At 47.4% G+C, this 13,708-nt stretch overlaps 1 protein-coding gene across 2 annotated transcripts in view; it reads left to right on the top strand.

The window, feature by feature from the left end:
* LOC141074929 (uncharacterized) overlaps positions 1 to 13,708 on the top strand; it is a 28,721-nt gene that overhangs the window by 10,396 nt on the left and 4,617 nt on the right. For both annotated transcript variants that reach the window (XM_073562249.1, XM_073562248.1), the window contains 2 exons: positions 574 to 671; positions 794 to 911. In XM_073562249.1, coding sequence (XP_073418350.1) covers positions 574 to 671; positions 794 to 911 — 216 coding nt within the window. The remainder of the gene's footprint in view (positions 1 to 573; positions 672 to 793; positions 912 to 13,708) is intronic.

Below are 13,708 nucleotides of genomic sequence, written 5' to 3'. Positions count from 1 at the left end.
GAGCAGTTTGGCGATCAACAATGCCTTTTTCAACATGATGGAGCACCTTGCCATAAAGCAAAGGTGATAACTAAATGGCTCAGGGAACAAAACATAGAGATTTTGGGACCATGGCCTGGAAACTCCCCAGATCTTAATCCCATTGAGAACTTGTGGTCAATCATCAAGAGACGGGTGGACAAACAAAAACCTTCAAATTCAGACAAAATAAAAGCATTGATTTTGCAAGAATGGACTGCTATCAGTCAGGATTTGATCCAGAAGTTGATTGAGAGCATGCCAGGGAGAATTGCAGAGGTCCTGAAGAAGAAGGGTCAACACTGAAAATATTGACTTGCTGCATTAACTCATTCTAACTGTCAATATAACCTTTTGTTACTCATAATATGATTGCAGTTATATTTCTGTATGTGATAAAAACATCTGACAAACACACATAAAAACCAGAGGCCAGCAGATCATGTGAAAATATAATATTTGTGTCATTCTCAAAACTTTTGGCCATGACTGTACTACTCCCATCATCTCATCATCACATGACACAATCTGCTCCATCACTGTGTGTTTCCACAGATGGATTCAATAAGAGAAATCCACCAGAGAGATGTCCCCGTCCTCTGTGTCCCCAGGACTGTCCAGAGGAGAATCACAACATCCTGGAGGATCATCAGGTAGACGGGGCTGAGTCCTGTACCGGATCTGTATATGGGGGGACATTTCTGATCGAGGTCATAGGTGTCACAGATTTTGGTGGTTTCTTGTATTGTGCTGATTGTTACATCTGATATATCAGGAGGAAGATCCGACTAAGAATAAAGTGAAGGAAGAGACAGAAGAAGAAGTGATGACGAGGGGGGATCAGCCGTGTGTGAGTGATGGGAAGGAGGAGATTCCGGGAGATGTTTCCACAGGTGTGTGATAATAACTGGTGTGTGACGATGATGATGACCAGTGTGTGATGATGGTGACCGGGTGTGATATCTTGTGTATTCTCCGGTGCAGTGAAGCTTTATCCACTGTCCACATCACAGCAGTAGCGTCCGGTGATGGCGCGGCTGCTCCTGTACAGAGTCCGGCGGTGCACCGATGAATAACAGGGCCGCCTTCACACCTCTTCTTAATGATTTAGGAAGTACAGATTTAGTTTTCCTTTACCTTTGTGAATATTCCTTCCATCCTTTCCGTCCATATTTTTCTTCCACAATTCCCGTGCTGCCATATAAATGACTGAGCTTGTGTTGCAGGTTATGAATCTCCCTGTCCTATCCCTCCTGGTGATGTAGTAGCCTCTGCCTGGTGCTGACGAGTGATGACACATGTCACGTGTAGAGTCGTCCTACCTGTCCCCTCTGTTTGTCTCTTACTGTCTCACTGTCTCCTACACAGAGGCCGGTGTTCTGGTCCCTCTTCATCCAGGTTGGCTACCTGGTGGCATGAAGAGCCCTGTGGTAAGTCAGTAAGTGCCATGCTATGGAGGTGTGGGTCATAAATACGGCTGTTGTCCCTCTGTCGATATAGAGGCCATCTTGGATGTAGGAGAACCAGAAGACAGGTATCAGTTGGAGGACACCAGGTAGATGATGGTACATGACAAGTGTTCCGTTACTCCTCTGTGCCGGGGTGGAGAATTGCTTTATCATAAGGGATTACGAGCTTGTATGTACAAACGGCTGCGATCACCACATTTAGAGTTGCCGTTATCTGACATCCATGTTGGTTTTTGAGACCTGGTACAATCAACGTATAAACATGGAGGCAAGATCCTGTGTAACACAGGTACTCTGATGCAGTGACACAGACTCACAGAGCAGGGATGAACTATTATTCACTTTATCAAAACGGGTATCATCTCCTCGCAGGGAGAAAACAAGGGAAATATATTTAAAGGGATGCAAGATAAACAGGGTAACGGTAATTCAGCTTATCAGTCTGTTTTGTCAGTTTCACTTATCATGACTTAGTTGTCTGTTTCTCTCTCAGAGTCCGATAGATGATTGGCTGCCAGCTGAGGCCGATGTTGAGGTTTTCAAGCTTCCCCGTTATCATTCTCACTTATTTCTGGTGTGAACTCACTCGCTTCCCGCACAAAACCCCTTATCCTCCTCTCTCACCACACCCCCTCTCTGCAGGTCATGGGTCTCCTCCATCCTCAATTTCCATGACCCCTGCAACAATTGGCGCGGCCCCAGCAGTTCCGGACCCGGTGCCCTGCCCGCACCCACAGCCCGGTCTTCTTCCCTACACCTGCCCGGAGCGGGCGCCCTTTACCATGCATGGATTTTATCAACTGTCAGCATGTCATTTATGGCCAATATTGTAATATGGATAGATTCACTATAGAGAGAAGAGTATTGGGCCGCCCGCATCAGTCACTGCATTCTGGATTCTCCTTCAGACGCCATTGCCCCCCGGTGTATAACATCCAGCCCTGTTGCACCTCCTGGTGTATAACATCCAGCCCTGTTGCACCCCCGATGTATAACATCCAGCCCTGTTGCACCCCCGATGTATAACATCCAGCCCTGTTGCACCCCCGGTGTATAACATCCAGCCCTGTTGCAACCCCCGGTGTATAACATCCAGCCCTGTTGCACCCCCCGGTGTATAACATCCAGCCCTGTTGCACCCCCCGGGGTATAACATCCAGCCCTGTTGCACCCCCCGGTGTATAACATCCAGCCCTGTTGCACCCCCGGTGTATAACATCCAGCCCTGTTGCACCCCCGATGTATAACATCCAGCCCTGTTGCCCCCCAGTGTATAACATCCAGCCCTGTTGCACCCCCGGTATATAACATCCGTCCCTGTTGCACCCCCGGTATATAACATCCAGCCCTGTTGCACCCCCGGTATATAACATCCAGCCCTGTTGCACCCCCGGTATATAACATCCAGCCCTGTTGCTCCCCCAGTGTATAACATCCAGCCCTGTTGCACCCCCGGTATATAACATCCGGCCCTGTTGCACCCCCGGTGTATAACATCCAGCCCTGTTGCACCCCCGGTATATAACATCCAGCCCTGTTGCACCCCCGGTATATAACATCCAGCCCTGTTGCACCCCCGGTATATAACATCCAGCCCTGTTGCACCCCCGATATATAACCTCCGGCCCTGTTGCACCCCCGATGTATAACATCCGGCCCTGTTGCACCCCCGGTGTATAACATCCTGCCCAGTTGCACCCCCGGTGTATAACATCCGGCCCTGTTGCACCCCCGATGTATAACATCCGGCCCTGTTGCCCCCCAGTGTATAACATCCAGCCCTGTTGCACCCCCAGTGTATAACATCCGGCCCTGTTGCCCCCCAGTGTATAACATCCAGCCCTGTTGCACCCCCGGTATATAACATCCGTCCCTGTTGCACCCCCGGTATATAACATCCAGCCCTGTTGCACCCCCGGTATATAACATCCAGCCCTGTTGCACCCCCGGTATATAACATCCAGCCCTGTTGCTCCCCCAGTGTATAACATCCAGCCCTGTTGCACCCCCGGTATATAACATCCAGCCCTGTTGCACCCCCGGTATATAACATCCGGCCCTGTTGCACCCCCGGTGTATAACATCCAGCCCTGTTGCACCCCCGGTATATAACATCCAGCCCTGTTGCACCCCCGGTATATAACATCCAGCCCTGTTGCACCCCCGGTATATAACCTCCGGCCCTGTTGCCCCCCGATGTATAACATCCGGCCCTGTTGCACCCCCGGTGTATAACATCCTGCCCAGTTGCACCCCCGGTGTATAACATCCGGCCCTGTTGCACCCCCGATGTATAACATCCGGCCCTGTTGCCCCCCAGTGTATAACATCCGGCCCTGTTGCACCCCCGGTGTATAACATCCGGCCCTGTTGCACCCCCGGTGTATAACATCAGGCCCTGTTGCACCCCCGGTGTATAACATCCAGCCCTGTTGCCCCCCGGTATATAACATTTGGCTCGTCACTTTTTTTTACCTATAAATAGGATGAAATTATTTTCCGGCAAGAATTGTGTTACCTGAGAAATAACCTCCTGCCCAGATTCCCGGTGGTTCCTCCTAGATTTGTGAATAACGTGATAACGGGGTGTTACCATTCTCCATGCATGCGTCCCCACACTTTGACACTCAGCACTGATTGGACAATGTAGGGGAACGCCCTTTTGACAAAGGGAATAGTAACACCCAGGTGTTTTCCTACATTTATAGGTTGAATAGCAGAAGAACTGCACAGATAAGTGAGAAATAACATTATTACTCCTGAAATGTGAGGATGAAAAACTAAGAGAAAAATGGCTAAAAATCAATAATAAACATGGATCTGTAAGGCCTATAATGGGGGAAATGTTTTTCATAAGAATCAGCTCTAGTTGTAGATGAGAGAAGTCACACCGGAGAGAAGCCGTACTCCTGTTCACAATGTGGGAAAAGCTCTACAGGTAATGTACTGTTTTATCAACAAATTGCATCATATTAATCTCTTAAAGGGGTGATACAAAAAACTGACCAGCGCCTCCAGTCACTGTGAACTTGATAAAGAATAATAAACTTCATGAATTGTATGAATAGAAAATAGGAAACTCTGTAACTTGTCACTGCAGAATCTGCGCATTTCTTCTTCCGTCTCAGAATTCTCAGTTCCGGGGTAAAATCTCTATTCAGTTAGGAAACATTGTTACATGACTGAGATCAGAGGTGACGGCGGCTACTGATGAGATTCCGTGTAGGGGAGGGGCTACAGGCAGAGCTCCTCCCATCTACATAGAGGCTGATCAGTAGTGACGGTCATCTCCGATCAGTAATGGGTAGGTCTCCTAGCGCCTCCGTGCTCCAGCTCTGCCCCAGGGAACTGACGCACAATCACCTGCTGTCCACGTGATGGAAATGACAATGTGACTCATTAGAGGAGGCCATCTTATACTGCTCCATGGTCCGGTTCTCATACTCTCTTGCCCATTACAAGCACTTTTATGGTGGACATGTGGATCACGGTGCACACTGGGTAAACCAGTTTACTTTTCACACACACTGACCTAGCTACCGTTACATACGTTTCATAATGTTTCCTACTTCCAACATAAACTTTTTTTTTTTTTTTTTAAATCAAATATTTTTTATTCAACAAATAAATCAAATACAACTTATGCCAGTAAGCATACAATTAGGCATTCAGAAAGTTTTTGGTATCTATATCACCCCAACGACCCACTTTCCCCCTCATTAGACCTCAATAACACTGTCCAACTCCCTCCAGGAACCCCCAAAAAATTAAATTGCAGTATAAACACCACCTCTGTACTATATAGCTGGATCAGGGCACATAGCCAAAAACCCATTATACACCTCCAGGCCTTCAAAACCGTCCACACACTTACGCCATCTGCAACCATGATGCCCAAATTTGTACAAACTTGTCCTATGGTCCCTTCCGTCTCTACGATTCTATGATTCTATGATCTATGCATTCTTCTCCAATATATACCCTCTTCCAAAGACACTATATAATCCACGTGGCGAATATATTCCGTTCCGCCTCACCCAACATCTGGCAATTAATTTCCTGCCCGAGAACAGCAGCCTGGCCGTCGCCACCTTCTTTGAAATATTATTTACAATTTTGTCAACATATCCTAACACGCAAACCAACGGAGTCCTAGGCACTACACATCCATACCTTCCCTCAATCAAACTAATCGCCACAATCCAAAAAGCCTGCAACCGCGGACATTCTCACAACGTATGCAAAATACCCGCATCCTCATTCAGGCATCTCGGAAATTCAGAAGTGCTTCTCACACCAATCCTATGTAAAAACTCAGGAGATCTGAAAGTTCTATGTACAGTAAATAATTGTGACATATGACCCGGCTCGCTAAGTGACAATTTTGGAATAAATTCTAAAATAGACTCCCAAACTTCACCTTCCAATACTCCCAATTCTTGCTCCCATCTATCCCTTGCCCGAATAGGGTGCCACATTAAAAAGGAGTGCAGCAGGTCTTCATGGATCGTGGAGATCACCCTTTTCGTGGTACCTTCCATGTAAACATAGTGTTAGGGCCTGTGGAACGCACCAAATAATATAAAAGGAGATATAAGCTGCGTTTGCAGCCCGGGGTCCACCGTGCAGAGATGGAACCTGCTGCTGAGTAATGGCGGAACTAGATGGTGCGTGAATGCTTGCTCACACGTGGGTTAACTTCACCCAGTGTGAATAGAGGCGAACTCTGTTGCTCCACAGAGCCACTAAAACAAACACCGGAGCCTGTTGAACTCACAGAGCTCGGCTGAGTGAGCGCTAATTAGTGGTCAGAGTTCTGTCCAAGAGGCACAGGACTAGAGCTCCTCTAGACCAGCGCTCGGGCCACAGCTGTGGTGCCAGCAAAAGGGGAGAATTTATATAATCGCGCCAAGTGCGCACGGTACCGCTTCGGTGGACGCCACTAACCTCCCGAGGTGGGGAGGAAAGCGCTAGAGGTGGGCACGGCGTCGCACTGGCGGTTACTGCTACCTGATGCAGTACGACAGTGCCCTGAGCAGGGAGGCACAGTCGGATGCTAGATAGTGCAGAGGACTGGGATACACTGTGGCGTATAGCTTAGCCACTGACAGGCGCTGACTCTAACCACTAAGCCCTAACAACAGTCACAACCAAGGGTAGGGGTTTCATAATGAGTCATTCGCCGACACAAACATCCGTCATCATACACACCATGAGCCACAAGAGTCTACACTAGCGCATGGCCGACCCGCCATGCGACTCTTTTATAGCGGCGTCCTTCCGGGACCTTCCCAGTAATGGACCAGTCCGAGCAGGAACGCGACCTGCACATGTGACCCCTGACCTCCAATGAGAGGTCGTCCCACGGGCATGCTCAGTAAGCAAAAGTCAGGACTTAGTCCCAGAAGCGTCTTCTTGCTGCTGACTCAAGCATGGTGTTATAGGAGAGCCAGAGGGAGCAACCAGACGCCTAGCATCAGCCTGGGCAAGACGCCTGGACCGACGTCTCTGCTGAGCAGGAATCTCTGCGGCTGCAGAGGAATGGGAGACCGCAGACGATGTGGCTTGAGATTCCCCCTGTCCAGTGGGGGAAACTTGACACCTAACACATAGTCTCATAAAATATCTTTCTGAACCATCAGACCACTAACCTTCTTCTGCTGCCTACAAGCATGTTGAACCCTTAAATAAACAGTCTGTATCTGGCACCTGGAGTTCTTCTTGTAAGGATTCAAATGACCTCAAATTCAAATGAACTCCTGATTCACCAATAATTGCGATATATAATATATCCCTTTCCGCGACCAAGATTTTTGCTGCCCCAACTTTTGAAATTCACCCAAATATTCATTCAACCAAACAGGATGATATTTAGTTAATTCAGAAATCCCTCTAATCTTTTTAATCCTACACCTCGTTTTTTGCACAAGACCCAGAGTGCGGAACCTCTTGCCCAACCACCCAAAACTCCCATTTTCCAACCCCTGCACCAAAGGGACCCTCCAAACCACATATTTAAGGACAGCCTGCACTGAACTTCCCCTGTCAACTGAACCCCCAAACTCTAATGTGCTGGCCTTGGGATGCCAGGAGGTATAGCCAAGAATCCTGGGTTGACGTCCACCCCAAACCAAATCTCTAAATATGGAGTTAAGTCTTTGGAATAAACCCCACGGGAGCCAGACCGGTGAATTATGGAGCACATAAAGGATTTTCGGCATAAGTATCATTTCAGACAAGTTCGTCCTACCCATCACCGAGAGACGCAGCTCGCCCCAAGCCTGGGCCTTATCTTTAAATTTCCCCAGAAGCGGAAGCACATTTAGCCTAAAAGATTCCTTGACCGGTAAAGCAATCTGAATTCCCAGATATTTAAACTGATCATCAACTCTTAGTTTAGAACAGCCAAACTCTACCAACTCACCCAGTCTATCCCTGTGATGGTTCATAAGATTAGATTTATCCCAATTTATCCTCAGTCCAGACATCGCTCCAAACCGCTTAACAATAGCTACCGCTGGATTCAGCGACTCGAGGGGATCCTCCAAAAACAGAAGAATGTCATCGGCATATAATGCAATCTTTTCCTCCATCGGGCCATTTTTAAAGCCTTTAACACCAGTAGCTCTCTGAGTAGGAGCAGCCAGTGGCTCTATCACGATGGTGAACAGTAATGGAGAGGGGGGGCATCCCTGCCGCGTCCCTCTAGAAAGATCAATTTTTTCCAATCTGTCTCCGTTCACCCTTATTCTAGCCATCGGGAAGGAATAGAGCAGCTTAACCCAGGAAATGAAAATCGGCCAAAATCCGATCTGCCCAAGTATCAACCACAAAAACTCCCACTATACTCAATCAAACACCTTATGCACATCTAAAGAAACCACCGCTCTGCAACCGGCATTATCCGCTGGCAGTTGGATATTTAGGAATAACCTCCTCAGATTAATGGCTGTTGATTTATTAGGCATAAACTCAGACTGTTCAAATAAGTGTCCAAGATGTCTAAATACCACCTCAAAAGTTATTCATAAACCATAGCTACCATTAGTAAATGGCAGAAAAAGAGGCAAAAAGCATGATCATAAAATTTCTTCAAAATGTATTATTTACTCAATACATAAAACAAACAAGGGAATATGCACCAAATGCCATGATAATCCACAGACCAGAAACCATATCAGAAAATAGGACAGGAAAACACCATAAAACTCATGTAATCACAAACTTATTGTCTGATAGCAACAATTATAATAAAATGCTTGATGTAATAGACAGATTATGTGCAAAATTCACAATGAAAAAAGCGCTACATGCAAGGAGGCGCCAATAATTGTCTGCTGCATATAAAATGCTAGCCGCCGTACTGATGCCATTTACTAATGGTAGCTATGGTTTATGAATAAACCCAGACTGGTCCGGGTGAATCACATCAGCAACCACCCTCGCCAGCCTGCCTCCCAAGACTTTAGCCAACAATTTGACATCTACTGACAAAAGAGAGATTGGCCGGTACAAATCCGGTCTCTGGGCTTTCTTTTCCTTAGGCAAAACCACAGTCGTTGCCTCCCTCATAGACTCCGGTAGCCGGCCCTCCCCAAAGGCCCTCTTAAATACCTCACATAGTCTAGGTAGCAAAACATCCTTGAGCTGCTTGTATAATTCAACTGGCAGACCGTCTGCCCCAGGGGTTTTATGATTCGCCATGGAAGCCAATGCTCCTTCCAGCTCATCTACTGTTCAGGGTTTTTCCAGACTTTCCCTCTCCTCGCTAAGTTGCATCAACCCCGCATCCTCCAAAAAACTGAGAATCTCTTCCCTAGATGCCGAAAGTTTAGAATTGTACAGCTCACCATAAAACCTCCAAAATACATCTAAAATATCCCTTGTTTCCACCACCTCCCCATCGCCTTCATCATGTAGACTATACACATAGGACGAACCCCTCTGAGCAGAAGCAATCAAGGACAGTAGGTGGCCCACTTTTTCGCCATCTTAATAAAACGCAACCCTCTGAAACTCCTGCCTCCTTTTTGCAATTTTAAAATGGATTTTGTTCAAAGCCTCTTGGGCCCCCTTTAGGCACCCCTGCGTCTCCGGGGTGGGCCGGCTCTCCGCATCACTTTCTGCAGTCCTCAAATCCTCCAATGCCCGATTCTCCTCCTGTCTAGATTCAGTTTTACATCTGGAAATATCCCTTATGCACAGACCTCTAACAAAGGCCTTCATGGCGTCCCATACAATTCCCTCAGGCGCACTCCTTTCGTTATCCTGGAAGAACAGCTCCACCTCCCCCTTAATTCCCTCTAAATCAATAGATCTTAGCCAGGCTGGGTGAACTCTCCATCCCCCACTATGTGCCATACTACCCAACACAATCTGAATTGCCACCTCTAAGGGTCCCGTTTCACTTAGCGACGCACCAGTGATCCCAACAACGATACGACCTGGTAAGGATCGCTGGTGCGTCGCTAAATGGTCGCTAGTAAGATGCCAAGCAGGCAGATCTCTTCAGCAACGCAGCAATCATCCAGCGATCCTCGGTGGTCATTGGGACCTTGTCACACAGCAGCTTTTCTGAACAATTCCAGCCTGTGTCCCTGAGTTCTGCGTCGAAAACGAGGTCACTCGTCGGGTCAAACACAGCGAAGCGCGCTGGCCAGCGGGACGCCGACAATGAAAAAATGGCCCAGGACATTCAAGCACGATCAGCGATATCCAGCGGGGGAGGGTCGCCGCTGCGTGTCACATGTAGCGAGATCGCTGGCGAGGTCGCTGTTGCGTCACAAAATTCGGTGACACTTCAGCGATCTCGCTATGTGAGACGGGGGCTTAACTGTTTATGGTCTGAGGCCACTCTAGGTAAATAATCCACCTTCCTAACCCACACATCCAAAAGTCTATTTCAAAGTGCCAAATCAATTTGGGACATACTGTTATGAGAGGCCGAGAAGCACCTCACATTTAAATTCCTGACTCTCCACCAATCCAACTTCTCTTATATGTTTTGCAAAGGAAGTTTCACCGTCTCTTCCCGTGTCCCTCACGCCACCCCCTGTCTATCTAACTCCCAATGCAGAATATTGTTCATGTCCCCACCTATCAACAACGGTATCCCCACTCTGCGCCTCGTGAGTTCCAGGATCTCTTGTAGTTTCGAGCCTGTATATTGTGGCGGAAAGTACACTAGAGCCAAACACAACAGGTACCCATCCACACAACATACCAAATACACTTACTGTCCATCCTTATCCAATCGCACTTCCACTTCCTCATACGGCACCGACATATGAACCAGGACCGAGACCCCCCTTGCGTAGTTAGATTATGTAGCAAGATATGAATGTCGAATCCACCTCCTAGCGAGAACCCCAATCGTCTCCCTGACCAGGTGTGTCTCCATTAGACAGATTATAGATGGTTTAAAAGAAAGGACATGCCGCAGAACAACCGCTCTTACTCCTATCAGCAAGGCCCCGAATATTCCAGCTAATTTTCCTTACTTGTCTAGCTGTCTTACAATAACAACAGTTTTATCAAGCATTAGTTCCCAAAAGAACTTCAACTCTCAAATCCTGTCCTCCCCCCACCCAATCTGCCAAACAGTCCCCCCAAACCAACCATAAACTACCAACACTTAGACACCCAAACCCTCCGAAGATTAGCGTCCCTCCATCTGAGTGGGTAAAAGCGCCTATATCCAGCCCCTCTGCTCGCCGCTGCAATTAAACAAACCCACAAATCGCTCACTTATAGAAACTGTAAAAAACAATCAATACGCGCCTCCTCCCCCTCCCGCCTTTAGTGAACAATTCAAATAATAACAGCACTCATTGTAAGCTAGAATAACTCGCCGCACTGTCCCAGCTTAACAGGTGACGGTCCAGAAAAAAACATTTTCTCCTGAAGTGCTCCGAACCATGAAAGAACAATAAAAAGAAAAAAAAAAGCATTCTGAACTGGCTTCTCTCAGCCACTTGTCATTGCGTTCGGTCCACTCCATGACTTCCTCCAGGGACTGAAAAAATGGACCTTTTCAAACGCCACTAGTCTGAGCTTTGCGGGATACAGCATAGAATAGGAGATGCCAAAACCTCTCAGTCTCTTTTTCACTTCGCCAAACCTCATCCTTAGTTTCTGTACCACTGCAGAACAATCAGAATATATGGAGACGTTCTGACCATCAATCATCATGTCTTTAGCATTCCTAGCTTTCCTCAGAATACAGTCTCTATCCCGATAATTCAAGATCTTCGCCACAATAGTTCTGGGAGCTGCGCCAGGGGGCAGGGGTCTTAGCGGTACTCTGTGGGCTCTCTCTACCACAAACACCGTGGAGAGTACATCAGCGCCGATTTTTTGTAATAGCCATTTTTCGATAAATTCAGTGGGATCTGAGCCTTCAGCTTTTTCTGGAACTCCCAGTATCCGAATATTGTTCCACCGCGAGCGGGTCTCCAAATCGTCATTTTTAGCAGTCACTTCAGCCAGGTGTTTACCACATTGTTTATGCGCCTTTTGCAATTTAACTATTTGATCCTCTGCAGTACCAACTCTTTCTTCCACTTCTCCAGTCCTGGCATCTGCTTTTTGCATAGCAGCCCTCATGTTCACCATCTGAATGCCTGAATACCATGAACCTGCTGAGTTAGTGCGGTAAGTGTCTCCTTACAAGAGTTTACAACAGCAAAAACATCTTTTAAAGGGGGTTCAGTAATAACAGTGGCATCCAAATCACTCGAGCCACCAACTCCTCCACTCACACTTGAGCTTCCAGACCTGCTTCCATCCCCCCACTATGGGCTCTTCCCTGCCCTGCTGCTGATCTTCCTCTTCAACCCCTGCCTCCAGCTACCCCCTCTCCTTGACTGACCACTCCTCCACCTCCACTCTTGCAAACCTTGCCAGACTTGCAGCCGCTGATACCCTCCTGGCATAAGCAGCGTTCTCCATCGTCGCATCATCCAGCTCCTCGGCGCCATCTCGGATCGGATCCTGCAGCCCTCGGCAATGCCGGCATCTTTCTGCCATCTGCGGGTCATGCTGACGTCCCGCTCGGCTCCAGGAAAATAAAACAATTGGGGACTAAAAGATCATGTTTGTGGAAAAAATATGATTTTGTTCTTTTCACGCCCAGGCGTTATAAACTTCTGTGAAGCCCTTGGTGGTTCCTCGTGCTCACCACACATCTAGATAAGTTCCTTAGGGGGTCTAGTTTCCAAAATGCGGTCACTTGTGGGGGCTTTCCACAGTTTAGGTACATCAGGGGCTCTCCAAAGGCAACATGACACCCGCAGACCATTCCATCAAAGTCTGCATTCCAAAACGTCACTACTTCCTTTCCGAGCCCCAACATGTGCCCATACAGTAGTTTTCTCCCACATATGAGGTATCAGCGTACTCAGGACAAATTGTACAACAACTTTTGGGGTCCAATTTCTCCTGTTACCCTTGGGAAAATAAAAAAATTGGGGACTAAAAGATCATGTTTGTGGAAAAAATGATTTTTTTATTTTCACGTCTGGGCGTTATAAACTTCTGTGAAGCACTTGGCGGTTCAAAGTGCTCACCACACATCTAGATAAGTTCCTTAGGGGGTCTAGTTTCCAAAATGGTGTCATTTGTGGGGGGTTTCCACTGTTTTGGTACATCAGGGGCTTTCCAAACGCGACATGGCGTCTAATCTCAATTCCAGCCAAAAAAAGTCAATTGGCACTGCTTCCCTTCCGAGCTCTGCCAAGCGCCCAAATAGTCGTTTACCCCCACATATGGGGTATCAGCGTACTCAGGACAAATTGCACAATAACTTTTGGGGTCCTGTTACCCTTAGGAAAATAAAAATTGGGGGTGAAAAGATCATTTTTGTGGAAAAAATATGATTTTTTAATTGTACGGCTTTATGTTATAAACTTCTGTGAAGCCCTTGGGGGTTCAAATTTCTCACCACATATCTAGGTAAGTTCCTTGGGGGGTCTAGTTTCCAAAATGGTGACACTTGTGGGGGGTTTCCACTGTTTAGGCACATCAGGGGCTCTCCAAACGTGACATGGCGTCCGATCTGAAATCCAGCCAATTTTGCATTGAAAAAGTCAAACGTCCCTCCTTCCCTTCTGAGCTCTGCCATGCGCCCAAACAGTGGTTCCCCCCCACATATCAGGTATCAGCGTACTCAGGACAAATTGCACAATAACTTTTGCAGTCGAATGTTATGAATGAGTCACTGT

Source organism: Dendrobates tinctorius, unplaced genomic scaffold (assembly GCF_039654945.1).
Source record: "Dendrobates tinctorius isolate UK_male_01 unplaced genomic scaffold, ASM3965494v1 ptg000342l, whole genome shotgun sequence".
In the NCBI taxonomy this organism is placed as follows: domain Eukaryota; kingdom Metazoa; phylum Chordata; class Amphibia; order Anura; family Dendrobatidae; genus Dendrobates; species Dendrobates tinctorius.
This window is presented reverse-complemented; position numbering and strand designations above follow the sequence as displayed.